This window comes from Ambystoma mexicanum, chromosome 7p, assembly GCF_040938575.1.
Source record: "Ambystoma mexicanum isolate Mex_15411 chromosome 7p, UKY_AmexF1_1, whole genome shotgun sequence".
Lineage (NCBI taxonomy): Eukaryota > Metazoa > Chordata > Amphibia > Caudata > Ambystomatidae > Ambystoma > Ambystoma mexicanum.
This window is the reverse complement of record NC_090939.1, coordinates 553,128,340-553,153,702: the sequence shown is the minus strand read 5'-3', so window position 1 is coordinate 553,153,702 and position 25,363 is coordinate 553,128,340. Positions and strand designations below refer to the sequence as shown.

The 25,363-nt window shown below is 46.4% G+C and overlaps 1 protein-coding gene across 1 annotated transcript; it reads right to left on the bottom strand.

Moving 5' to 3' along the window:
• Window positions 1–22,570: 22,570 nt before the first annotated feature.
• LOC138526609 (barrier-to-autointegration factor B-like) lies at window positions 22,571–23,031 on the bottom strand. Its single transcript, XM_069637365.1, has one exon. It carries the CDS (start codon window positions 22,982–22,984, stop codon window positions 22,715–22,717), a length of 270 nt encoding a protein of 89 aa, XP_069493466.1. The 5' UTR covers window positions 22,985–23,031; the 3' UTR covers window positions 22,571–22,714.
• Window positions 23,032–25,363: the final 2,332 nt, after the last annotated feature.

Sequence of the window (25,363 nt, the reverse complement as noted above, 5' to 3'; positions counted from 1 at the left end):
CCCGCCACGAGACGAGTTTGCCCATCTACCAGACGACCAAATACCTTGGTACAGGAACCTACGGATGTGCCCACCTACCTGCACTACCTGCCCAGCAGCCCGCCCTACCCAGGCCGACACCTGCAACATGGATCAACTCGACTAAACCAACACATCGTTAGAGATGCCATGACGACCTAGCCAACGGTCACACCTGTACGACCATGCACACTGGACACTCCTACACCAACCTACACGAAGAATATACTCAGCGCTATGACATAGGTGATGGACACATCCACGGACGTGCATCTTTATTATTTTTCACATAGGCTTTTAAGATGCAGAAACGCAAGACGCACGATGAACTTGATCTAAATGGCTTGCTTACGCTTCACATAAACCTTATAACCTAAAGCACCTGTGCATTCAACGGCTCCATTTATGCGCCTGATTCAAGTAGGCCGCAAGCAAGAGCTTCCATGAACATTAAAATGAACAAGAGTCCGGTTGCTGAACCTGCAGAATGAGCCCGGCGAAAGGCAGACAGCCAAGCCACAATGTTGCAATCTCGCGCGCCGCACACCAACGTCAAGGTCGCACCTGCAAATTAAACAAGGCACACAGTGGAAAAAACAATATTAATTGTGCAGAATTCGGCCTCAAACACGGTCCCGCCTCACGTGACCAAGCCAAACCTGAACGGATGCCAAGGCTAGGAGAATGGAGGCGCCTGGATCCCACGTTACGAGACACAAGCAGATACACATAAAGGAGTCAATGGACTGCGACAGTGGGAGTAGTCGGCCTTCCAGTCCATGAATAAGTCCTCGCATTGTCTGCACGTACCCATAGTGAAACATTGTTGCAAATGACAGGTACACCGCGAGCTGGGAACGGCGATGGTCCCAGGCTGGGAGGCTCGCGAATGCACCAATCAGAACATGGGGCTCTCATCATTGACGCCATTAACATTGACCAATCCTCAGGGGTCTTCATGTAACAATTCTCATGTATCTAATTGCAGGGACAACCCAGGTATACCACCTGACCGACCCTCAGCCACTAATATCCTTCTCTATATGTATGCTATACTAACCCTACCACTCAAGTAACCAATCCAGAGTGGAGATAGGTTTTTTGATAACTTTTCGAGGTGACGCAAGTAGCGCGTCATACCACCGTAAAAAGGGCCTGCGAGCCCCACGGTTGTGTGTGTGTCAGGACGGACGCGTACGCTCCTTGACCCATCCCTGCCGTTTGTATAATAAACAGCAGAACCACCTTGCTTCTTGTGTGCGTCTCATACTCATTTTTGTGATACGCGGGAGGAGTTGGGGCCTCCCTGCCCGGAGGTCTGCGGACGGCCCAGCCGACCCCGGCAGAATTTCCCCCCGACAAGTTGGAGGCACTGCTGAGATCTGTTTAAGGTCTGCTTTTATTTTTATTTTTCCGAGTGCTCCCGCTACGAGGAGGCCCGGCGGTGCAGCTCCCTCTGCCGCTGCCCCCTTCTGAGGACTACAGGACCATCGCGGAACTGCGAGAAGACCGGACGGCGCAATCCGGATATTGGCCTTCGGGAGCCGGTTGAGAAGTATCCCGCCCGCGGTTGGCGAGTGTCCAGACGTGGTCCAGACGAGGGGAGGTGGCGAGCCGCTTGGAGGGGTGCACGCAGTCGAGCGACCACGCATTGAGAGAACTTGGTGAGTATGCCACACCCAACAAGCAATGTGAAATTGTGAGGGAGGGGGGAGGAATTAAATAAGGGAGGCGGGAGGTATTGCACAGGTGCGCGGCGAAGGTATGACAATTTAGTGTTGGCTATACGCGAAAGAGGGGGGCAGAGCACGAAAACATCACGTGCGACCGCTCGTAGACACTGATTGGCCTAGGTCGCGACTACGTGTACGGGTGTGTGTATGTGCGGTTTCCTACGATTTGGTGATTATTGATCAATGAGTAGATGAGGATCCCTATTGATCGAGCAAGAAACTCGATAGGTAGATGCCGTTTCCCTGTAGGCGGTAGCTAGTTGGTTGCCTAATACGGAAGATAATTGGCTGGTTAAGCCCTCCTGTCGAGGGGCGTATCACACGCGAGGCGACGCAGCGTGCGCAGTCCGATTATATATTGTTGATTACCTTGTTCCGGGCGTGACAGGAAGACAGCTGTGGGGTTAACGGGGGTATAGTGTAAGTGTATTAAGACCTAACTACTAGTTTGAAGAGATCGGTGAGGTCACCAATAGGGCTTTCATAGGATATCGCGAGCACAAGGCATCTCTCTTTTGGAGGATGGTGGGGTAGAGAGTTGTGGTAAGGGAGTGGAAACGGAGATAAACGGTAACGAGTTGATCGGGGAAAAGGCAAAAGGGGGGACGTGGCTACGCACGGAGAGCGCAGGCCAAGGCAAAGGTACAAGAGGGAGGAGGAGCAAATGAAAATAGGACGACTGTATAAGAACGTAACAAGGGGTACGCAGCTGTAGGGGGCTGCGTGCGCCTCGGCCGCAGGGGGCTGTAAGGGTGTTGTGTAAAGGAAGGCAAGGAAGAAAAGAATATGCAAATGTAAATACTATATTTTAATAATTTTCCTTAGCGGACTATCGCAAGTCCCCAAACTCACGGGGCCAGGTAAAGGTAAAAGGTTGTGTATTGTAGGTGTTAGTAAGATAACAGTTACCAAACAGGGGAAGGATAGCAAGTGGAGCGCTGCTATGTCACACGGAACAGGATCGGGAGGGTGGGGAAACACCCTCACTACCCCACTACAGCACATATGCAAAACACTGTCACCCCATCGGGAGAAATTGATCAAGTATAGCATTGAATGGACACAGGGGACGGACAACAAAATGACAACACCATGGCCGCCTAATGGTAGCTTCGATCCATATACCCAACATTCACTATTAAACCATTTGCATAATACATACAAGGGGAAGAAATTGACAAACCATGTGGAGATGTTTAACTTATGGCGGATGTTCCAGGGGTCCAGACCAGGACCAAATGGAATGTTCACTATGGGGGAAACACCGGAAGGAAAAGAGATTAAGGAGGAAGGAGATAGTGGGGAGAAGGAGAGTGAAGGCCCAAAGAACACGGGGAACGGACAGGAGGGAGGAGAAAAGAATAACAACCCAAAAGAAAATGAACTAAAAAAGGAACAGAGCGACGACATAACCCTAGCAAAGGTAGTGAAAACAGAGGGAGGGGGGTTGTACCCTTTAAGAGAACTAGGAGAAATAGGAAGAGAACAACTAAGGGCGGCTGAGGGGTACTCGAACCCGACATACAGCCCGCCACCATATGCAGTGACAGGTGTGAACAAGGGAGGGGAGAGGACTAGTACTACGGGATCAGCATATAGGAAGATACCAGAGGGGGAGGGGAGGACTGGAGAAGAGCAAAGTGAGGAAATAGGACATGACGAGTGGGTAGCTGCACAGATACTATTAAAGTTACGAGGTACATTAACAGGAGAAGAGAGGGAAGTGGTGAGGAAGATGGACGAGGATAATACCAGGGAGAGTGAAAGAAGGGGAGAAGAGCTGATAAGACGAAAGGAAGAGGTTTTGGAGGAACGGCTAGCAGAGCTAAGGGATGAGCAGAATGAACTAATCAAACAACTCGAGAGGGAGGAAAGAGAGAGAGCAAGGGAAAGGAAAGAAGGTAAGAACGAGTTAGAAACAATAAGGGAACGAAATGAGGAGCAAAGGAGAGAAGCGGAAAGGGTAAAAGCTGCAGCTGAAAGGGTATCAAGAGCAGTAATACGAGAGAGGAAAAAGGCAGAAGAAGAGAAAGAAAAAGAAATGGCAATGTGGAAGAAGAGATTACTATCAGAAACAACAAGGAAATACGAAGAAGGGAGGGTGATAGAGAGTATATTAGAAAGGGAGAGGGTGAGAAGGGAAAGGAAGGAAGAGGATGAATGGGTATTGGGAAGGATGAGTAGTGAAGTAATGGAGGAATTAAAAAGGAAAAGGGAGGGAATTGGTAGAGAGATGGAGGAGAGAAATGAAGAGGAAAGAGAAAATAGGAGAGGAGAGATTGAGGAAAGGAGGTATGTATATAGAGATACAGAGGTAGCAACAACATCAGCACAAAGGGGAGCTGGTGGTAAAGGAGAAAGAGGAGACACAGATCTAATAGACTTAAAAACTGTAACTATCAAGGGGAGAAAGACAGAGTGGGGGCAGCCACATACAGACGACTTTTGTAGTGAGGAAGAAGAAGGAATGGAGAAGGAGGGAAGAAACAGTGACAGGGAAAGCATAGATAAACTATACACCACTCGGACCAATACAGACTCACCCTGGATATGTATGAGAAAGGATGAACTAGAGAAAAGTGAGGAGGAAGAGCGAGGGATAGCGAAAGGGCAGATAAATGAAGCCACACCCACTCCAGCCACTGTCACACCCTCACCATCCTACCATCAGTCAACCGCCCCACGCTCACTACGTACAACTAAACTCGCGCCTTTCACAAACGAAATGACACCTTATGTAGGTAGGCTTAGAGACCTCCCTAGACGTAGGCATGAAGGACAAATACACACGCCCACATTAGCCACAGGAGATGATGAAAGAAGGGGAAAAGAAAGAGGAGAAGGAGCTACGAGCAGGGGAATTACGGACAGAATAGAAGACATAAGAGAGAGGGAAGAAGAGGAGGGGTGTGGGGACTCAATTTTATGGAACCCAAGGGATATAACGAGACACAACTTAATGCCACTTCTGGAGAGGGGAGGGGTGAGACCACAATATGTCCCTTGGAAGCATGTAGACAAAGAAAACATAAAGTGCAGGCTCCCATCTTTAAGTGGAGGTGCAGGTAAACGGATATATGAAATGGAAAAACATACCGCAGGACAGAAACTGGCAATGGGGGATGTAAAGGGCCTTCTAATATCCATATTAGGGGATGCAGCGGATGACATTTGGAAAAGAGCGGGATTTACTGGGGTAACCATAACCAACACATCACACGATGGGGCACCATTCGCAAACTGCAGACATGCATTATGGCAGGCACTAAGGGTACAGTACCCAGACACATCAGACATAGGAGCAATTACCTCACGCAAGATGCGTGAGAACGAAGATCCTGTTGATTATATCCAGGAAATTCAAGAGAAGTGGTGCATGGAAACTAGAGAACAATGGGACAAAACACCAGCAATATTTTATCATATATTGGTACAAGGGCTCCCAGAAGGAGTTCAGAAAAAACTGAAGAAAGTGGTGGGAATGGAAGCAAAAGCATGGCCAGAAATACAACTGACAATAGTACACCATTGTAGGACATGGCAAGGTAAAATGAAACAAAAGGAAGAGGACAGGAAAGCGGAAGAGGCTAAACTTGTCCAGAAAAAACTTACTAAATACACAATGGAAGGGGCACTAATAACTACACCTACAACAATGACCCAAAGCCCCACACAAGTAGTGGCTGCACAAGATACCTCCCAAATACAACCCTCCCAGAGTATAACACAACAGATGCCGCCACTCCAACCATACACAACCAACTTGGGAGGAGGATACTCAACGCCAGGTGTTGGGTATTATAACTATAACAGGGGAAGAGGAGGAATAATGAGAGGGAGGGGATACGGATATAACACACAACAACAGGTGGGAGGACTTAGAAACTACTACCCCACCGGTCAACCAGTATACCAGGACAACTCAGGTCGCTTTCCATGGCAAAGTAGGGAACCACCAGTGTGTTGGATTTGTGGTTTGGTAGGGCACATGTCACGCACGTGTAGAGTAAGACCAGGGACACCATTATGGAACGACCAGGGACAACTAAGGCCCACACAAGAACAGCAGGGGATACAGCAACAGCAGACGTTGCAACAAGGAAATGACCAGCAACAACTAGCAACACAACAACAGCTACAGGAATTTTCACTGCCACAACAACAGGTAGCGACAACACAACAACCCCAAGCACAACAAACACAACTGGGTAGGGTGACAGTACTAGGACACAACCCTTACACAGGAAACGGCCAATCGTTGTACCCTCAATAGGACAGCCCACAGACGGCCTTGGTGTGTCCCATCCTGTCAGTAACCCCTAATAGTGCGGAGGAACCACGCATAGAGGTAACGATAGGTGACAAAAAATTATCATTCCTTGTTGATACCGGGGCGACCCGGTCTTGCATAAGGGAAGGTAAGTTTAAGATGTCAGGCGAAGCCATGAACACCCAAGGATTTTCTGGGGCTAGGGGGTTGGTTCCCTTTACTGATAACGTCCCCTTAACAATAGGAGATTGTGACATGTCAGTCCCACTTTTATATTCTAGGGCCTCACCAGTAAATATATTGGGAAGAGACATCATGAATAGGTTGAATATGACGATCTCCTTTACGGAAAACGGCATAATTTGCTCTACCCCAGGGATCAACATGCTCACAGCACGACAAATCATGCAAGCATACTGCGGACAGACAGCGATTAGGGCTGATCCAGTTGATGGTGAACTATTTCAGTACGGGACAGACATGGCATTTGCATGGATGCCAGGGATAGAAGGAAAGATCTGGAGGAGGCCTGCAACCTATTTGTTTAGACCAGAAACTCCAGCCAATGAACCAGAAGGAAAGGTGATTTCAGTGAACATAGAGAGTATCATAGCAACAGCTGATTACATTGCAGTGCATGCCCAAGACAGTGAAGGAAGAGCATGGAGAGCAGTAATAGCACTAGCAGAGGGATGCAGACTAACCCAGGTGTCAGACGAGGAGCTATTCTCAGAAGAAAAGGAGGAAGGTGAAATGGTGTTTATGATGAGTGTGGAGATATGGCTAAGAGTGGCGTATAAACAAGTGGCACAAAAAATTGCAATGGCACTTGAGGCACCCGCATCCACCCCAGTTCCCTTCTTTGAGGAGGATATGTCAAAGGTACCCACATCGCTATGGACTACTAGCCCCTATGACGTAGGATGTATAAAAAGTATAGGGGGTGTGAGGATAAAATTGAAAAAAGGTGCAATACTCCCCAGAGTAAAACAGTACCCACTATCAAAAGAGGCAGATGAGGGCATATATGAAACCATAACGGCCTTCATAAATAATGGCATACTGGTCCCATCAGAATCACCATGTAACACAGCTGTATACCCAGTGCGCAAGGCTAGAGGGGGGTCTTGGCGCTTCATACAGGACCTCAGGCCCTTGAACAACATTGTGGAAGCAGAGTACCCCATAGCAGCAAACCCGGCCACAATATTGTGTGGCATTCCAGCTGAAGCATCACGATTTACAGTGATCGACCTTAAAAATGCTTTTTTCTCAATACCATTGCACCCAGACTCACAAGATTTGACAAGCTTCACATATAGAAACACAAAGTGGAAACACACTAGATTGCCACAAGGATACTGCGAGTCACCCTCTATATTCAACAGAGTAATACAGATGGATTTGGGTAGCATTGAAGTAGGAAGCACAGTGTTGCAGTATGTAGACGACATAATAATTTGCAGCACAAATGAAAATAGATGCAGAGAGGACTCATTAAAGATGCTGACAATATTGGCTGAAAAAGGTTACAAGGTAGACATGGAAAAGTTACAGTACTGTCAGGAACAGGTATTGTACATTGGTCAGCTCATATCCCAACATGGAAGAAAGATTGCCCCACAAAGAGCACAGGCCATTTCAAAAACGCCATTGCCACAAACAGTGAGGGAACTACAGCAGTTTCTAGGTCTGTGCAACTACTGTAGAGCATGGGTATTTGATTACAGCTCATACATAGGACCCCTGCTTGAGGGGTTAAAAGAAGCTGACAAAGGGGAGAAAAAGTTGGGGTGGACTATGGAAATGAAAGAGGCTTTTGATGAACTAAAAGATGCGATTTCAACTGCTCCAGTATTGGCCACCCCCGATTATGAGCGACGATTTTTCATATTCTCACATTGCGACTCAGCAGTAATGAAAGCAGTGTTGGCTCAAAAAACCAGTATGGGCTAAAAACCAGTAGCATTTTACAGTGGCCACTTAGATCCTGTAATGTTGGGTCATTTCCCTTGCGAACAAGGCCTCACCGCAGCTGCTTTTGCGGTAGAAAAGGCGTCAACAATAACAATGGGATGCCCAACCACACTATTTGTGGAACATGCACTATTTGCAATATTGAATAAACCCAAGTCCACCCTAACCACGCAGAGGGCATCAGGGTATGAGATAATATTATCCAGAGCTGAACTATCAATTGTTAGATTTAGCATAGTCAACCCTGCAAGGTTTTTAGCAGAAGTAATTGAGGAAGGAGATTATGCCCACGATTGTACGCAAACCACTGAAATGTACTCATGTGCTAGAAAAGTTGAAGAAAACGCACTAGAGGGAGGTGAGCTCCTGTTCATTGATGGGTCATCAACAATTGACCAAAAAGATGGGGTAAGGAGGACTGGGGCAGCAGTGGTAAAAATGATGGAGGTACCGGTGTGTGTGGCAATGAAATGTGTACAATTACCACAGCATTACTCTGCTCAAGCGGCAGAGCTAATTGCTCTGATCTTGGCGTTGAAGGAAAGCTTTAATAAACGAGTGACCATATATTCTGACAGCGCATATGTTACGTCCACTGTCCACTCAGGGCTGTCAAAATGGAGAAGAAGAGGGTTTAGAAGAGCTGACGGCACTCCAGTGCAACATGCTCTCTTACTGGCTGAACTAATTGAAGTAATAAACAACCCCCAGGAATTAGCCTTGGTCAAATATACCGCACATACCAATGGAGAAGATCATGTCTCAAGAGGGAATGCAGCGGCAGACGCACATGCGAAGTATGCTGCGTACTTTGGTGAGATATGGGACCCCCCAGAGTCAGAGAGAGGGAGAGGGAGGGGAATGGCTAGGGAGATGTTGTTAAGAGAAGGGTACACACATCTCCCCGCCACACAGATAATGGAGCTACAAGCGGCTGCACCAATGGCAGAAAAAGAAATATGGGTAAAAAGAGGATGCACAATGTCACCAACTGACGCACTATGGCGCCAGGGTAACACTGGAAAGATGGTAATGCCACTGGCACTATTGAATACCGCCCTGAGCCAACTACACCACCCAGCCCATACAGGCAAGGAAGTAATTGCAGCACGAATTAGGGAAGACTGGTTTTGCCCCGAGTTAAATTCCCATGTGTCAAATTTCATAAGTAACTGTCTCACATGTCAACAGTTTACGGCCGGTCACACTCTGAAGGTGATAAAAGGTACTATACCCCGGCCAGAGGGACCCTTCCGACATCTCCATATTGACTATGTTGATATGATCAACGTATGTCAAGGAAACAGGTATATGATTGTAGTAGTATGCCCATTTTCGAGGTGGATTGAAGCAGGGCCATGCTCCCACCCAGATGCATTCAGAGCAGCTAAATTCCTAGTGAAGGAGGTCTTCCCCAGGTGGGGGGTGTGCGAGGTACTGCGGTCAGACAATGGCCCGCATTTCGCAAACGAAATGTTCCAGCACATCACGTCCTTATTGAGCATCAAACATAAATTCGCATGTGCATACCACCCCCAGGCCAACGGTGTATGCGAACGCCTGAATGGCCTACTAAAGGAAGCAATTGCAAAAATACAGCAAACAACAAAAAAGAGTTGGCTATATTGCCTTCCATTAGCCCTATTCAAACTAAGAAATAGGCCCGGCTCCGATCACCACCTCACCCCGCACGAGGTGGTTACCGGACGCCAGGTGCGCCTTCCTCTGACGCCAACATCAAGAGCATTCTCAGACCAAGATAGCACTGCTAATGTTTTTGGTGATGAAATGTGTCTTCTTTGATTACTAGTGTAGTGTTTGTGTCTCAACAGCTCGAGCGCACCCGGGGCGGGTCTAACAGCGACCAACAAGAAGACGCGGTTAAAGAACTGGAAAAGGAAAGACTGTGTAAAATTGCTAAAGGTGACCACGTGCTACTCCGCAATTTCAACAGAAAGTGTAACGACCCGCGTTTCACTGGCCCCCATCTGGTAGAGGAGACATCAACGAGAGCAGTAAAGCTACAGGACAAACGTGCCTGGAATCACCTACATGACGTAAAGATCTACAAACTTCTGACCCGCCCCAGCGCCACCGACAGGGCCATCGGAAGAACAACAACAGCGTCGCCAACGGAGGAAGAGACTTCTACCATTACTGGCGGCTTAAGTGTCCCCATACCGTGTCAACCCCCAGATCCCCCAGAGACAACTATTGGACCCACCCACCCCATGGTCACCCGATCAAAGAGTAAAGAGACTTCCGCCAGCTAAGCCCCAAACCCTCTGCCCATTGACCCCCTACCCACTGTAGTAACAACAGAACTGAAGGGCATTGTTTTGCACATATACACATGTAAACACTTAAATGTTCTCTCTTTCTTTTCTCTCGCACATGCAGGTACTGCGTATTATTGTACTGTTAAAAAGTAAGTTAACTAACAAATTCACTGCCCAGGAGTAGATGGTACCCTCAGACGATAACTACCCAGAAGAATTGTCACACCAATTTGTATATGAAGTAAGAAGGCCAACGTACCTGAATAAAAGAAGGGTACGTGTCTACTACACAGCATTCCTCTTGGCCATAGAATATTCAATGCCCCACCTCCACCCATACTTGCCTGCCCTAAGAGATAGATCACTTAGAGTGGCATGGGAACAGCTCTTCGCCTGGGCACTGAATGACTATCTGATAGGGATGGCTTGAAAATTAACAACCACTAACACTAGTAACAAGCATATTGAGAAGTTTCAGGCGGGCAACTTTAACGTCGCAAGAATAAGCTGCCGGACTGCAGCAAGGTAAGAGCAAAAGGCCGGTGAAATTAGCTTGTGTAATAAAATTGATAGGGATTTTGATGATCACCGGGTTCTTGGCTGCCTCTGTATGGCAGTACAGCTATGCTACAAATATTGTTGCTGTACCCAAACCTAATATACCCCCACCCCCAGCTGCAACAGGTGTTAGGTCAGGTGGTATTAGTATAATTCCACACAAAGATAATAAGGTTAAACGCAGCACATATTCAGATAATAAAGGTATTGACAATTACATACAAGATTCAGCACACATCTCAAACAACATGTGGTATCAACACATAGGCAAGCAGACAACAGAAGACAGCTGCTACGTTTGCTCATTAATTCCATATGCCATGAGCGCTTCTCAAACTTTTGTTGCCACGGAAATAGATGAAAAAACAGCACGGAGAAACAAAGAAGGTAACACTACAGTACCTACCATGTGATTGGTATGCCACTGAAGTTGCTGGTAAAACAGGATGTTGGGAGAGGGCACTGGTGACGATAACAGGGAAGGTGTACTTGGACAACAAATGGGAGATAGGAGTTGTTGGCAGCAACATGATAACAAAAGAAACTATTTCCACTATCGATGGGCACAACCACAGATGTTGGACGACTTGGATCAAGTACGTACCCATGCTCACGTGGATAGAAAAGGATGAAGACCCAATAATAATACTGCCACTAACTGCGCCTAAGGTATGCTACCAACATAAAGGAGAGGTGGGCGTAGGTATAACATCAACTGTGCAAGCGTGATGGAGTTACCTGAGGGGGGATCAGGGACAGCAGTGATAATGGACCACTATTGGGCCTGCGGAGACAAAGCATACCACACACTGCCCCCTCTGTGGAATGGTATATGCACACTAGTGCACGTCAATGTACCATCACTAGTGGTACCCCAGAAACACGTGAATATGGCCAACTTCCCCAAAATGGATGAAGGGAACGAGAGGAAGAAGAGGTCTGTGCAACCTCAGAAGGGGCCAGAGAACGAAACTAACAGCAATAATACTGTCCTGAATAGAAAGAAAAGACAAGGAGAACCTCTGACGGGAAATTACCTATGGGGTAGATCAGAAACAGCACTCACCTCAATTCCGCCAGAACACAGACTCTTTAGCAGAGCAGCAATATTCTTCTCCTCGATAATACATCCGGGATTACAGGCTTACGCAAATGCAAAATGGCTCCAGATAACTAGATGGGAACTAATGATGACCATCAACTCTACAGTGAATGGATTTAACGCCATAAAAGAGGAACTGCGGGCAGTAAGAATGGTAGCACTTCAGAACAGATATGTACTGGACCTCCTCACAGCAATGGAAGGAGGAGTTTGCGCAAAGATAGGACAATCATGCTGTACATTCATCCCTGCCAACGATGCTGACAACGGTACACTGACAGAAGCAGTTTCACAATTGGCCCAGATGCATTCTAAAATGATGGATGAAAGTAAAGGTGTAACAAAGGATGGGAGTTGGTTTTCAATATTATGGTCATGGATGCCATCTTGGCTGTCAGATGGACTGAAAATTATAGTTGGATGTACGATTTTGGCTGGAGCTACATTGATCATAATAAGGTTTTGGAAAGCCCGGAAGGCACGCACCACAGATGAAATGATTGAAATGGCCGGTATGCACCTCTTGATGCCAGCAGATGACGACCAACACACAGGCATGATAATACAAGAGAGAGAGAGGCTGCGCAACCAAATAACCACCAACCACTTGGAACCACCATCTGTGAAACTAGAAAACCCAAGAAACCCAAGGAGCTACATAGGGAAATGGGTATACTGCACTCCTGGAGGGACCTGTGCATACATGTATTGGTCATTTGAAGACCATGTCAACCACTACAGACATTTGGGAGGAATAACTAAAATATGGAGAGTGAGAGGAGATAGAGAAAAGGATATGTTTGTGGTCGACAAGTCGACCAGAGGGGGGACTGAAGTGGGAGAATGGAACAAGAGACTCCCGCCAATCCCCTCTCGCGCTTGGTCTAGAGGATCACGGCCTAGACACCCGCCACGAGACGAGTTTGCCCATCTACCAGACGACCAAATACCTTGGTACAGGAACCTACGGATGTGCCCACCTACCTGCACTACCTGCCCAGCAGCCCGCCCTACCCAGGCCGACACCTGCAACATGGATCAACTCGACTAAACCAACACATCGTTAGAGATGCCATGACGACCTAGCGAACGGTCACACCTGTACGACCATGCACACTGGACACTCCTACACCAACCTACACGAAGAATATACTCAGCGCTATGACATAGGTGACGGACACATCCACGGACGTGCATCTTTATTATTTTTCACATAGGCTTTTAAGATGCAGAAACGCAAGACGCACGATGAACTTGATCTAAATGGCTTGCTTACGCTTCACATAAACCTTATAACCTAAAGCACCTGTGCATTCAACGGCTCCATGTATGCGCCTGATTCAAGTAGGCCGCAAGCAAGAGCTTCCATGAACATTAAAATGAACAAGAGTCCGGTTGCTGATCCTGCAGAATGAGCCCGGCGAAAGGCAGACAGCCAAGCCACAATGTTGCAATCTCGCGCGCCGCACACCAACGTCAAGGTCGCACCTGCAAATTAAACAAGGCACACAGTGGAAAAAACAATATTAATTGTGCAGAATTCGGCCTCAAACACGGTCCCGCCTCACGTGACCAAGCCAAACCTGAACGGATGCCAAGGCTAGGAGAATGGAGGCGCCTGGATCCCACGTTACGAGACACAAGCAGATACACATAAAGGACTCAATGGACATCTGCGACAGTGGGAGTAGTCGGCCTTCCAGTCCATGAATAAGTCCTCGCATTGTCTGCACGTACCCATAGTGAAACATTGTTGCAAATGACAGGTACATCGCGAGCTGGGAACGGCGATGGTCCCAGGCTGGGAGGCTCGCGAATGCACCAATCAGAACATGGGGCTCTCATCATTGACGCCATTAACATTGACCAATCCTCAGGGGTCTTCATGTAACAATTCTCATGTATCTAATTGCAGGGACAACCCAGGTATACCACCTGACTGACCCTGACACTAATATCCTTCTCTATATGTATGCTATACTAACCCTACCACTCAAGTAACCAATCCAGAGTGGAGATAGGTTTTTTGATAACTTTTCGAGGTGACGCAAGTAGCGCGTCATACCACGGTAAAAAGGGCCTGCGAGCCCCACGATTGTGTGTGTGTCAGGACGGACGCGTACGCTCCTTGACCCATCCCTGCCGTTTGTATAATAAACAGCAGAACCACCTTGCTTCTTGTGTGCGTCTCATACTCATTTTTGTGATACGCGGGAGGAGTTGGGGCTTCCCTGCCCGGAGGTCCGCGGACGGCCCAGCCGACCCCGGCAGAATTTCCCCCGCCAAATCCATCAGCATTCTATCGTGTGTCACAGGTAAACATTTGCACATTATGAATTCATATATAACATATAATTGTCCTTCTTTCTCAGTTATGTATGGTGACAAAACTGGTCTTAAGTGCAATGCTCTTTACGTGTTTCAGGGAAAGCGTGTCCCCTTCTTCAGAAGATGTCTACCAATATTTTCCTTTCACTGTATATCTACAAAATATAGTAAATAAAAAAGTATTTTAATAATCTTCACACTTAATAATGTATAACTGTCATAACTGGATGACTTATATTCTATACTCACCTGATTATGTCATTCACAGTTTTTTGTTTTGGACCCTTGCACCTTCTTAGTGACTATGATAATGCCAATCCTAACGAGTATAAAAAGAGACTATGGGCCTCATTACGAGTATGGAGGTAGCCATGGTGCTAATAGCGCCATGGCTGCCTCCATACCGGGCTCCAATACCGGGTTCCTGCAATGAGGAATTACCGGTTCATTCTGACATTGGAGGACCCGGTAATTCCTCCTTGCAGGAACCCATCCCCATTCCAGCCCCCACAGGACTCAATGGGAGTGGAGAGGGAGGTAATAACGGGCACATTACGAATGGCCCGTTATTAGCTCCCTCTTCCCTTCGCGGGACCCGGAAAGGATATCTGGTTTCACTAGACGTCTGTTCCGGGTCCCGCAAAGGGAACCTCGTAATAGGTGCTCCCGTAATGAAGGGTGCTGGTTCCGTACCGGCACCCTTCATTATGGGAGCGCCACCCTTGTAAAAGTCCCAACGATGATGAAACACTTATTAAAAAATAAATCTGCAGCCAGAATTATTTAGTACAAAAATAGGGCCTGTAATTATCTGTATTCCGAGTTAGATTCACCCGTAACGTTGGGAAATGGGTATTTGCACTACTCCCATAGTGAGGGTGGGTGCATGCGGTCAGCCATACTTTATGGTTCCACGAGAGTGCATTTCTCTGCATTATTTATCCTGTGGATAGAGAAAAGCAGACTATAGCTATACTGGTACATTAGTATTCTGCTGAAACCATTAGAAAGATCAGTGTGTGGAAATATTCCTCGCACTGTCAGCGGCCATTTTGAATAACGCCTAGTCTAACACTATACAGAGCTTATGCTAGAGTGTCCCCCCACACAGGTAAATCCGTAGAACTTAAACTTAATGAGTATTCTACAGTTGACTAAGAGAGGACATACGCCTTAGTATGACTCCTATTTACTATATTAGAGGCAAACCATGACCACTGACATTCGGTTATATATATTATTTTCAGAAGGGGGTTGAAGTCTCTCGTGCATACATGGTTGAATGCGGATTATTGATTTTGGCAACATACTGAGTTTCACCATGAAAGCATGGTAAGAATTACTGACAGTGCGAGGAATATTTCCACACACTGATCTTTATAATTGTTTCAGCAGAATACGGATGTACCAGTATGGCTATAGTTGGCTTTTCTCTATCCACAGGATAAGAAATTGCAGAGAAATGCACTCTTGTGGAACCATACAGTATGACTGACCGCATGCACCCACCCTCACTATGGGAGTAGTGCAAATACACATATCACAACATTAACGGTGAATCTAACCCAGAATACTGGTAATTACAGGCACTATTTTTCTACTAAATAATTCTGGGTCCAAAACAAAGACCAGTGAATGCCATAATCAGGTGATTATAGAATATAAGTCATCCAGTTATGATAGTTATACATTATTAAGTGTGAAGATTATTAAAATACTTTTTTATTTACTATATTTTGTAGATATACAGTGAAAAGAAAACATTGGTAGACATCTTCTGAAGAAGGGGACACGCTTTCCCCGAAACGCGTAAAGAGCATTGCACTTAAAACCAGTTTTGTCACCATATATAACTGAGAAAGATGGACAATTATATGTTATATATGAATTCATAATGTGCAAATGTTTACCTGTGGCACACGATAGAATGCTGATGGATTGTTTTTGAAATCAGACTATGGAATAATAGTTACTACTTGAGTTTATCACTACAAAAAATGTGTTTGTGTAATTACTATTGTATATATATGTTAAATTGTGGTTTTGAACAACCTTTTTTCTTAACCTTTTGATGCTGAGATCATCAGTAAATAAATGTATATGTTTAACGCTCAAAAATATATATGTTTGGTTGTTATCACAACAATAAGGTGTGCAGGGGATGGGAGTGTTCCACAAAACTGTGGACACCTGCTGTTCTCACATTGTTTGATACAACCCAGTGTCAAGGTTGATATTCTCCCCCACACCCCACTAATTACTTAGGTGTGCTCTAGGCCAATTAGTTTCTACCCAATACAGCTGTCTCAGTGCGTGGTGCACTGTCTGATTGCCATGTCCTTCCCACATGGGCGAACCAGTGATGTGTTTATTAGGGATTCTCTTCTAGGAATAGCAGCTCAATGAGGCTCAGGCTGTGAGACACCTGGCCAGTGTTTATTCTTATGGCACGCATTGTGGGTGGTTTTGATTCTGTGATTGGAGAACAATTTGTCCCTGGGGATTGATGCCATGACATTGTCACATGGCCAGCAGGGCCTCACTTTTACATTAACTTGTTACATGTGTATGTTGGGAGATGGTTTTGGACAACAATTATGTTTGGCCAGCTGCCACACTCATGGATGTGGCCCTGGTGAATGCATTCATTTTGGTATGCAGGTGGATATTCTGGCTGGTGTCCCAACACGGTAGTCAAGGTGCACGACACACAATTGATGGAGTTATGATGTGTCACTATGTCAGGGTACATCATGCAGGTGATGTCTCATGTGGAGGGGGCTGTCTGCAGGGTGGGGTCATGGGTGAAGGGGTGGGGCAATCCCATATGGAGGGTGCTGCCTGCAGGGTGGGGTCACGGTGATGGGGGCTGGGATATCCCATGTGTAGGGCGCTGCCTGCAGGGTAGGGTCACGGGTGATGGGGGTTGCGGAGGTGGAATCCCATGTGTAGGGGGCTGCTTGCAGGGTGGGATCATGGGTGATGGGGGATGGGTTCTACCAAGTGGAGGGGCTGTCTGCAGTGAGGGATCACGGTGATGTGGGTTGAGGTATCCCATCTGGAGGGAGCTGCCTGCAGGGTGGGGTCACGGATGATGTGGTGGGCGTATCCCATGTGGAGGGGGCTTCCTGTAGGGTGGGGTCACAGGTGATGGGGGATGGGGTATCCCATGTGGAGGGGGCTGCCTGCAGGGTGGGGTCACGGGTAATGGGGGATGGGTTCTCCCATGTGGAGGGGCTGCCTGCAGGGTGGGGTCATGAGTGATGTGGGCTGGGGTATCCCATGTGGAGGGAGCTGCCTGCAGGGTGGGGTCACAGGTGATGTGGTGGGGGTATCCCATTTGGAGGGGCCTTCCTGCAGGGTGGGGTCACTGTTGATGGGGCTGAGGTAACCCATGTGGAGGGGGCTGACTGCAGGGTGGGGTCACAGGTGATGGGGGCTGGGTTCTCCCATTTGGAGGGAGCTGTCTGCAAGGTGGGGTCACGGGTGATGTGGTGGGGGTATCCATGTGGAGGGGGCTGCCTGCAGGGTGGGGTAACAGATGATGGGGGCTGGGTTCTCCCATGTGGAGGGGGCAACCTTCAGGGTGGTGTCATGGGTGATGTGGTGGGGGTATTCCATCTGGAGGGGTCTGCCTGCAGGGTGGGGTCATGGGTGTTGGGAGCTGGATTCTCCCATGTGGATTGGGCTGCCTGCAGGGTGGTATCACGGGTGATGGGGTGGTGTTCTCCCATGTTAGGGGCTGCCTCCTGGGTGGGGTCATGGGTGATGGGACCTGGGGTATCCCATGTGGAAGGGGCTGCCTGCAGGGTGGGGTCATGGGTGATGTGGTGGGGTTCTCCAATGTGGAGGGGGCTGTCTGCAGGGTGGGGTCACAGGTGAAGGGGCTGGGGTATCCCATGTGGAGGGGGCTGCCTGCAGGGTGGGGTCACTGGTGATGGGGGCTGGGATCTCCCACACGGAGAGGGCTGCTTGCAGGGTGGATTCATGGGTGATGGGGTGGGGTTCTCCCATGTGGATGGGGCTGTCTGAAGGGCGGGGTCACAGGTGATGGGGCTGGGGTATCCCATGTGGAGGGGGCTGCCTGCAGGGTGGGATCACGGGTGATATGGTGGGGGTAGCCCATGTGGAGGGGGCTGCCTGCAGGGTGGGTTCACAGGTGATGGTTTGGGGTTATCCCATGTGGAGCGGGCTTCCTGCAATGTGGGGTCATGGGTGATGGGTCTGGGTTCTCCCATGTGGAGGGGGCTGCCTGCAGTTTGGGTTCATGGGTGATGGGGTGATGGTATCCCATGAGGAGGGGGCCACCTGCAGGGTGGGGTCATGGGTGATGGGGGCTAGGTTCTCCCATCTGAAGGGGGCTGCATGCAGTGTGGGGTCACGGTGATGGGGTGGGCGTATCCCATGTGGAAGGGGCCATCTGCAGGGTGGGGGTCACTGGTGATGGGGGCTGGGATCTCCCACGTGGAGGGAGCTGCCTGCAGGGTGGGTTCATGAGTGATGGGGTGGGTTTCTCCCATTTGGAGGGGGCTGTCTGCAGGGTGGGGTCACAGGTGATGGGGCTGGGGTATCCCATGTGGAGGGGGCTGCCTGCAGGGTGGGGTCACGGGGGATGTGGTGGGGGTATCCCATGTGGAGTGGGCTGCCTTCAGGGTGGGGTCACTGGTCGTGGGGGCTGGGATCTCCCATGCGGAGGGGGCTGCCTGTAGGGTGGGTTCATGGGTGATGGGGTGGGGTTCTCCCATGTGGAGGGGGTTGTCTGCAGGGTGGGGTCACAGGTGATGGGGCTGGGGTATCCCATGTGGAGGGGGCTTCCTGCAAGGTGGGTCACGGGTGTTGGGGCTGGGGTATCCCATGTGGAGGGGGCTGCCTGCAGGGTGGGGTCACGGTGATGGGGCTGGGTTCGCACATGTGGAGGGGGCTGCCTGCAGGGTGGCGTCACGGGTGATGGGGTGGGGGTATCGCATGTGGAGGAGGCTGCCTGCAGGGTGGGGTCACTGGGGAAGGGGGCTGGGTTTTCCCATGTGGAGGGGGCTGCCTGCAGGTTGGGGTCATGGGTGATGGGGTGGGTTCTCCCATGTGGAGAGGACTGCCTGCAGGGTGGGGTCATTGGTGATGTGGTGGGTTCTCCCATGTAGAGGTGGCTGCCTGCAGGTTTTGGGTCACATGTGATGGGGGCTGGGTTCTCCCTTGTGGAGGGGGCTGCATGCAGGGTGCGGTCACAGGTGATGGGGGATTCCAGGTGAAGGGGGCTGCCTGCAGGGTGGGGTCACAGGTACAATCTTTCACCATGATGCAGTTCTCATATTTCAAAGACATTACTTTGTACTTGTGCAGATTGGGTATAGGTAGGATGAGAGGAGGTTGGGTGGAGGTGACTGGAACAGAGGAAGCAATAGAAGTAGAAAAGAGTGACACAGATGTGCTTTTCTACAGCAGATAGCAGTTTACAGATTATAGGCAATGGGTTTGTATATTTTGATGGAAATTAGCCTTCCTATAGGGTTCCTCCACATTGTTGTAATGGAGTCGGATGAGGTGCTGAATAAAATTAGAGGTTTCACAAGTTTGGGTTGCTTTATTGGAAGCGTCTATCTGCAACAACTTACAATAGGAACACACTGCACTTTAATGTCCTTTTTACTCAATTTCTACTGCACACAGAAATACTGCCAGCTGTCAGTGACAGTTTTCTGGGCAGACTGGTTCTTCCCTTTACTTAAGGTGAATAGTTAACATGCACTTGCACATTTTTATAACTTTGATTTATTGCATTTTCTTGTCTATGCTGAGCAGGTTTCTTGTAAGGTCTGAGCAACTGATTTGGAAATTCCCCAAGCCATTAACAATGTCCAATCCAAGCTGTTTTAGAAGTAATGGTATTAGTTGTGCAAACTCTTACTATGTAATAAAGAAATAGAATGTTTTTTTCTGGAGCAAATTGCCCCAATAAATACAAGCACACAATGGGCTTCAGCAATGCAGTCTACTACTTTTGTGTTTTTTTTCTGTTTTTAATTTTGTAAAATGAGTTGATTCAAAATATTAACACTGAAAAAAATGTGTATATCTTTGTATTGGTAGCAATTGCTTTGATTTTCTAAAATAGCTCTTCTGTAACCATGTAGGGTGCCATCTCATACCATGATGCAGTTATCATATTTCAAACACATTACTTTGCAGTCAAGCAGATGGGGTACAGGTAGGATAAGAGGAGGTTGGGTGGAGGTGTCTGGAACAGAGGAACCAACCGAAGTGGAAGAGAGATGCAGACGTGCTTTTCTACAGCAGATACCGGTGCATAGATTATAGGCTATGTGTTTGTACATTTTGCTGGAAAATAGCCTTCCTATAGAGTTTCTCCACATTTGTGTAATGGAATGAGGTGCTTAATCAAATTAGAGGTTGCAAAAGATTGGGATGGTTGTTTGGAAGCTTCCATCTGCAACCGTTTAAAATAGGAAACACACTGAATTTATTTAATGGTCTTGTTACTCTACTGCTACTTGATACAGAAATACTGTCAGCTGTCAATGACAGTTTTCTGGACACACTGGTTGTTCAATGGAGTTAAGGTGAATATTTGGCATACCCATGGTCATCTTGGTAACTTCCTTTCATTGCAGTCGTGCAGATTGTGTATAGGTAGGATAGGAAGAGTTTGGGTGGAGGTGGCTGGAACAGAGGAAGCAATAGTAGTAGAAGAGAGTGTCACAGACATGCATTATCTACAGCAGATAACTGTGTGCAGATTGTAGGTCGTGGTTTGTACATTTTGATGTAAATTAACCTATGTGTAGGGTTCCTCTATATTGCCGTAATGAGGCTGGATGAGGTGCTTAATCAAATTTAGAGGTTGCTAAAGTGTGTGATTGTTTATTGGAAGCTTCCATCTGCAATAACTTACAATTAGAAACACACCGATCTTGACACAGAAATACTGACAGCTGTCAGTGACAGTTTTCTGTGCACACTGATTCTTCCATGGAGTTAAGGCAATTATTTAGCATATCCATGCTTATCTTCATAACTTTCTTTCATTGCTTGTTTTCTCTCTGTGATGAGCAGGTCTGCTGTAAGATTTGAGCATTTGATGTTCAAATACCTCAAGACAGTGACAATGTCCAATTCAACTTAGACTTATTTCTAGTGTTTATTCTTTTCATATTGTGAAATATGTCAGCAGGATATGTAGTTGAACATTGTTGTTTTTTTTTGTTTTTTTTGGCAAACAATGTTTATTTAAAAAAAAAAAAGTGCAATGATACCTGTTAACTTCCATAACATTTCTTTAAAACACAATTTGCGCGGTTATCAAAGCAGAACACTGCTCGAGGAAACTGCAAAAATCTTAAAAGCATCATGTGAGAGACAGTACGAATTAGATTCAAGGTGACAAAAAGCCAAGAACAGAGGCAAAAGAGCAGGTTTGCATTCCCAATCTAAAAAAAGCACCTCGGGATAATTTGAACATGCAAATTAAAGCTCAATAGTTAGCTTGTCTCAAAACGAGGCATCACAGAAACATACTTTCAAATTTGTAGAATGCTATGGGGTAGAGTGCAGTCGTCCTCAATTCCAAATGCATACAGCTCAGATCAAGACATGCAGATGCCCCAAAATAACCAGTCTGCTTTTCATACCATCAGGAAATACTTAAAATCTCCATTAACATGGCGCCATAGAAGGGTGGCGGTGAGCGAAATGCAATACAGTTAACTTGTGCAAGAGTAGTGGCAGCAAGGCTTGCTTCGAGTGCTCAAACTAGACTTCATCAGGAACAATGACATTGCTGACCTAAAGGTTAGGTGTGAACATTTTACCACATAAAATTAAGTTCAAAGGCTTTAATGCTGCATCACTTAGACAAATCCCAGGAGAGCAAGACATACGATGCAGCTGCAGGACCACCAATAAAATCAGCATAATCTGCAACTTATTGGCAGAGATTTAAACTACACATGCAAAGTCAATAACAGTGGATTGGATGCATGCGGATTGTAGGGGGCGCAGGTCTTGGTGCAAAGGTGGTAAAGATTAAAGTTCAGATGTTGACAAACCGGGCATAGCATTTAAAAACTCTGCATTCTAATAACTGTAAACAAGTGGACAGCATGAGAAACTTATTCCGGCAGATGAGAATCCCATGCTTCAATGCGGCGTCCACGTGCACAGAAGACAGTTAATGCACAGAGCAGTTTTATAGATCCGTTTCGATGATGAAAACTGGAGCTCGCTCCCATAAAACAGTGGCTTAATTTTACCTAGGTAGACAAAAACATCAGATCTTAAAACGTCTGGGGTATGTCCTTTTTAAATATTAAAATAGATTGACTGAGGACAGTGGATGGAAGGTGCAGGGCACTACAATGTTTGTTTCCAACGGTGCAACGTTTTGATTGGCTAACTGCCTAAGCCCCAATAATATGCTTGTAGTCGTAGTGGAGGTTTACAAGAAGGCATCACACCACTCCTTTAGGCAGCCATGACAGTCCCGGGCTTGCTTTATGTTGGCTCCACACGTGTCCTTCAGCCACTCTCGGAACAGCTCTTCGTCCTTCTTCAGTACCAGAAACTGCCCCAACACCACGTAGGCCTTATCAAAGCCTTTGTCTTCCAGTCTACTTCCCAATGTGTCGCCAATGCCAGCAAGACACTGACCAGATTTGTCTCCCATTGGCTCTGCCACGAAGTCCCGGTGTTTCTGCGAGGTAGACATGGTGGTGAATTCTGTACGGATCTCTTTGTTTCACCTTTCCCCCTGTACTCCAAAGCACTACTGAGATTCGTCTAGTTGAACATTGTTAAGCTAGTGATGTATATAAAAATCAAACAAAACAGAACAAGTAACAAATATTTATTTTTCACAAAACTGGTGTTTCTTAAATAGGTAAATAGGGCATGGACAAAGTTTGAAAGAATGAATAATAATTAACATATTTTGTTTGGATTTTCTTTGATGAACAATTTGCCAAATAATGTGTCCTTGGCTGTGGCTGCTTTTTATATTTGTAGCTTCTTCGAAATAGGATCAGTGTATACTATGATAGCCCTTTTTGTTTCTGCTGTGATTGTAATGTTTGTATTATACAGCAGGCATATGGCTTTCAGGGCTCATTTTGTCAGAACCGTAGGGTCTAAGCTTCTCCTTTATCTCTTTTACTCTATCAGCCAGGTGTAATATCTTTGTAATGTATAAATTGTATATTTTAAATTTTTGTTTTTTGTATTTTGTATTTTGATTTTGATTATGTAAAAGTAACATGTGTAAAGTTTGAATTTTTCAATCTATATCACATTAAAGTATTATTATTAAATATCTTTGTAATTGTCCCAACACATCCAGTAATCTATCTTGGTATGATTTCTAAGATGCATCAAACTGTTTCTTGATGTGTATAGTATACTTGCCCATGCAGGTGAGCATTATCTTGAAATTGACGGTGTTTCAGCAATTCCTTTTGGCAGATGTGGTCTGGGCACTCATTCTGTAGTTTGTTTCTGGCTTTTTTGACCAGTGCTGTTCTCAACCTCCTCATCAGACACACCAACATTTTTGTTCGTGGCTTCCATTCTGATGACCAGGGATGAATGAAAGTGTCTGGGTCAAAGTTGTCTATATTCTCCTTCTGAATTTACTCAGTCTTTCTTTTCTTTAGAGCTTTTTTTGTCTTTATCTTCACTGGAAGATGACAGTGTTTCCACCTTCTCTTCGCTTGGCTGCTCCTGCCAGCTGTCGCTTTCCTAGACTGAGCTGGGAGAGGATATTTTCTAACATGTGCTTTCTTCAATCCTCAATCTCAGTGCTTTTCTTTTGCCATGTTTCTCCTTCTGTGGTGTACTTTGAGGTGTGTGGCCATTATGTGCCCTCTGGGCTGTCTTTCTTCCCCTTTTCTCTTCCATGGTCACCTGTACTTCTGATCTTGTTCATGCCTTGGGAGAACTTTAACCAATTCTGCCCAATTGATATTTGTTGTTAACTATGTTTCAAACTAGCACATAACGCCTTCTTAATGGGCTGGCCCATACTGGGCTGCAGCCATTTTTGGTTGCATGTGGTCTTACCTGTCCATTGTAACTGTGAGTGGTGGTTTAGAAGAATCAATCTCCACACATTAAAGGTGCTGTCAGCAACAGCCAGAGTCTTGAAACATCTGTAGCACTGGAACACTCCATTCGAAGAGTAATCAGAAAGGCTAGAGAGGTTCAGAGAGTAGGCTTCATTTTTTGTGGTATTGTCTTTTTAGAGTTATAATTTTTTTAATGTAACATTTGCCTTACCAGTTCAACATTTTAACATGTCTAATCATGGGATCAGCAGCAGCAGCAATGATGATGATGCCATCTGGGTCCCCAATTCATCACCACCCAGCTAGAAAGCCATAGGAATAGAAACCCCTGTAGACAGTTCAAGATATTTCAAGGGGCAAGAACAGCGCTCTAAAAGGGAGGCAAAAAATATTCAGTGCAAATTGTGCAAGAAAATACTAAGACATGCCCCTTTTAACATTCTGTCAGAAAGCCTGAGATCATCAATCATGAAAAATCATCTGGTGAGAGTCTACTGGGATAATGTGTATTAGTATTAGAAATTGCACAAGCACCACAAAATAAAATTGCATGGGGCTCATGCATTAAATGCATGGACATCGGCACCATGTTCAGCAGCTGATTCCACCAGTGTGACGCCATCGACACAGAATAAACCCTTGACTTTGGCAGCAGTGTCAACTCTACATGTTCCAATTTTACCGGCTCCCAATGTCTGAGTTATGAAAGTCATCTGTGATCTATGCCACCAATTTTTTTTAAGTGGCAATCTTTCCCCACCTTCTTTAGAAAGATAAAAATGATTTTGTGTATGCAGATTAAACACTTATGACATAGACATAGTGTTATTTATATGTTCACTTATAAAAACTTTGAATTAATAATGTAGGCTATGATTGCAGAAGTCACACTGTGTACATGCCTACTGTGTTGCTGATATAAACATATGTGGATCTTTTGGATCAGCAGATAGCAAGTGTCAGTAAATATTGACAGCTTTATTTTCAGTGAATCTTCTTGAATCTGCAAATAGAAATATGTAAGAGGG

What these genes read in the sequence shown, in the direction of transcription:
- LOC138526609 (XM_069637365.1), bottom strand. Translation starts at nt 22,984, where the DNA reads ATGTCTACCTCGCAGAAACACCGGGACTTCGTGGCAGAGCCAATGGGA.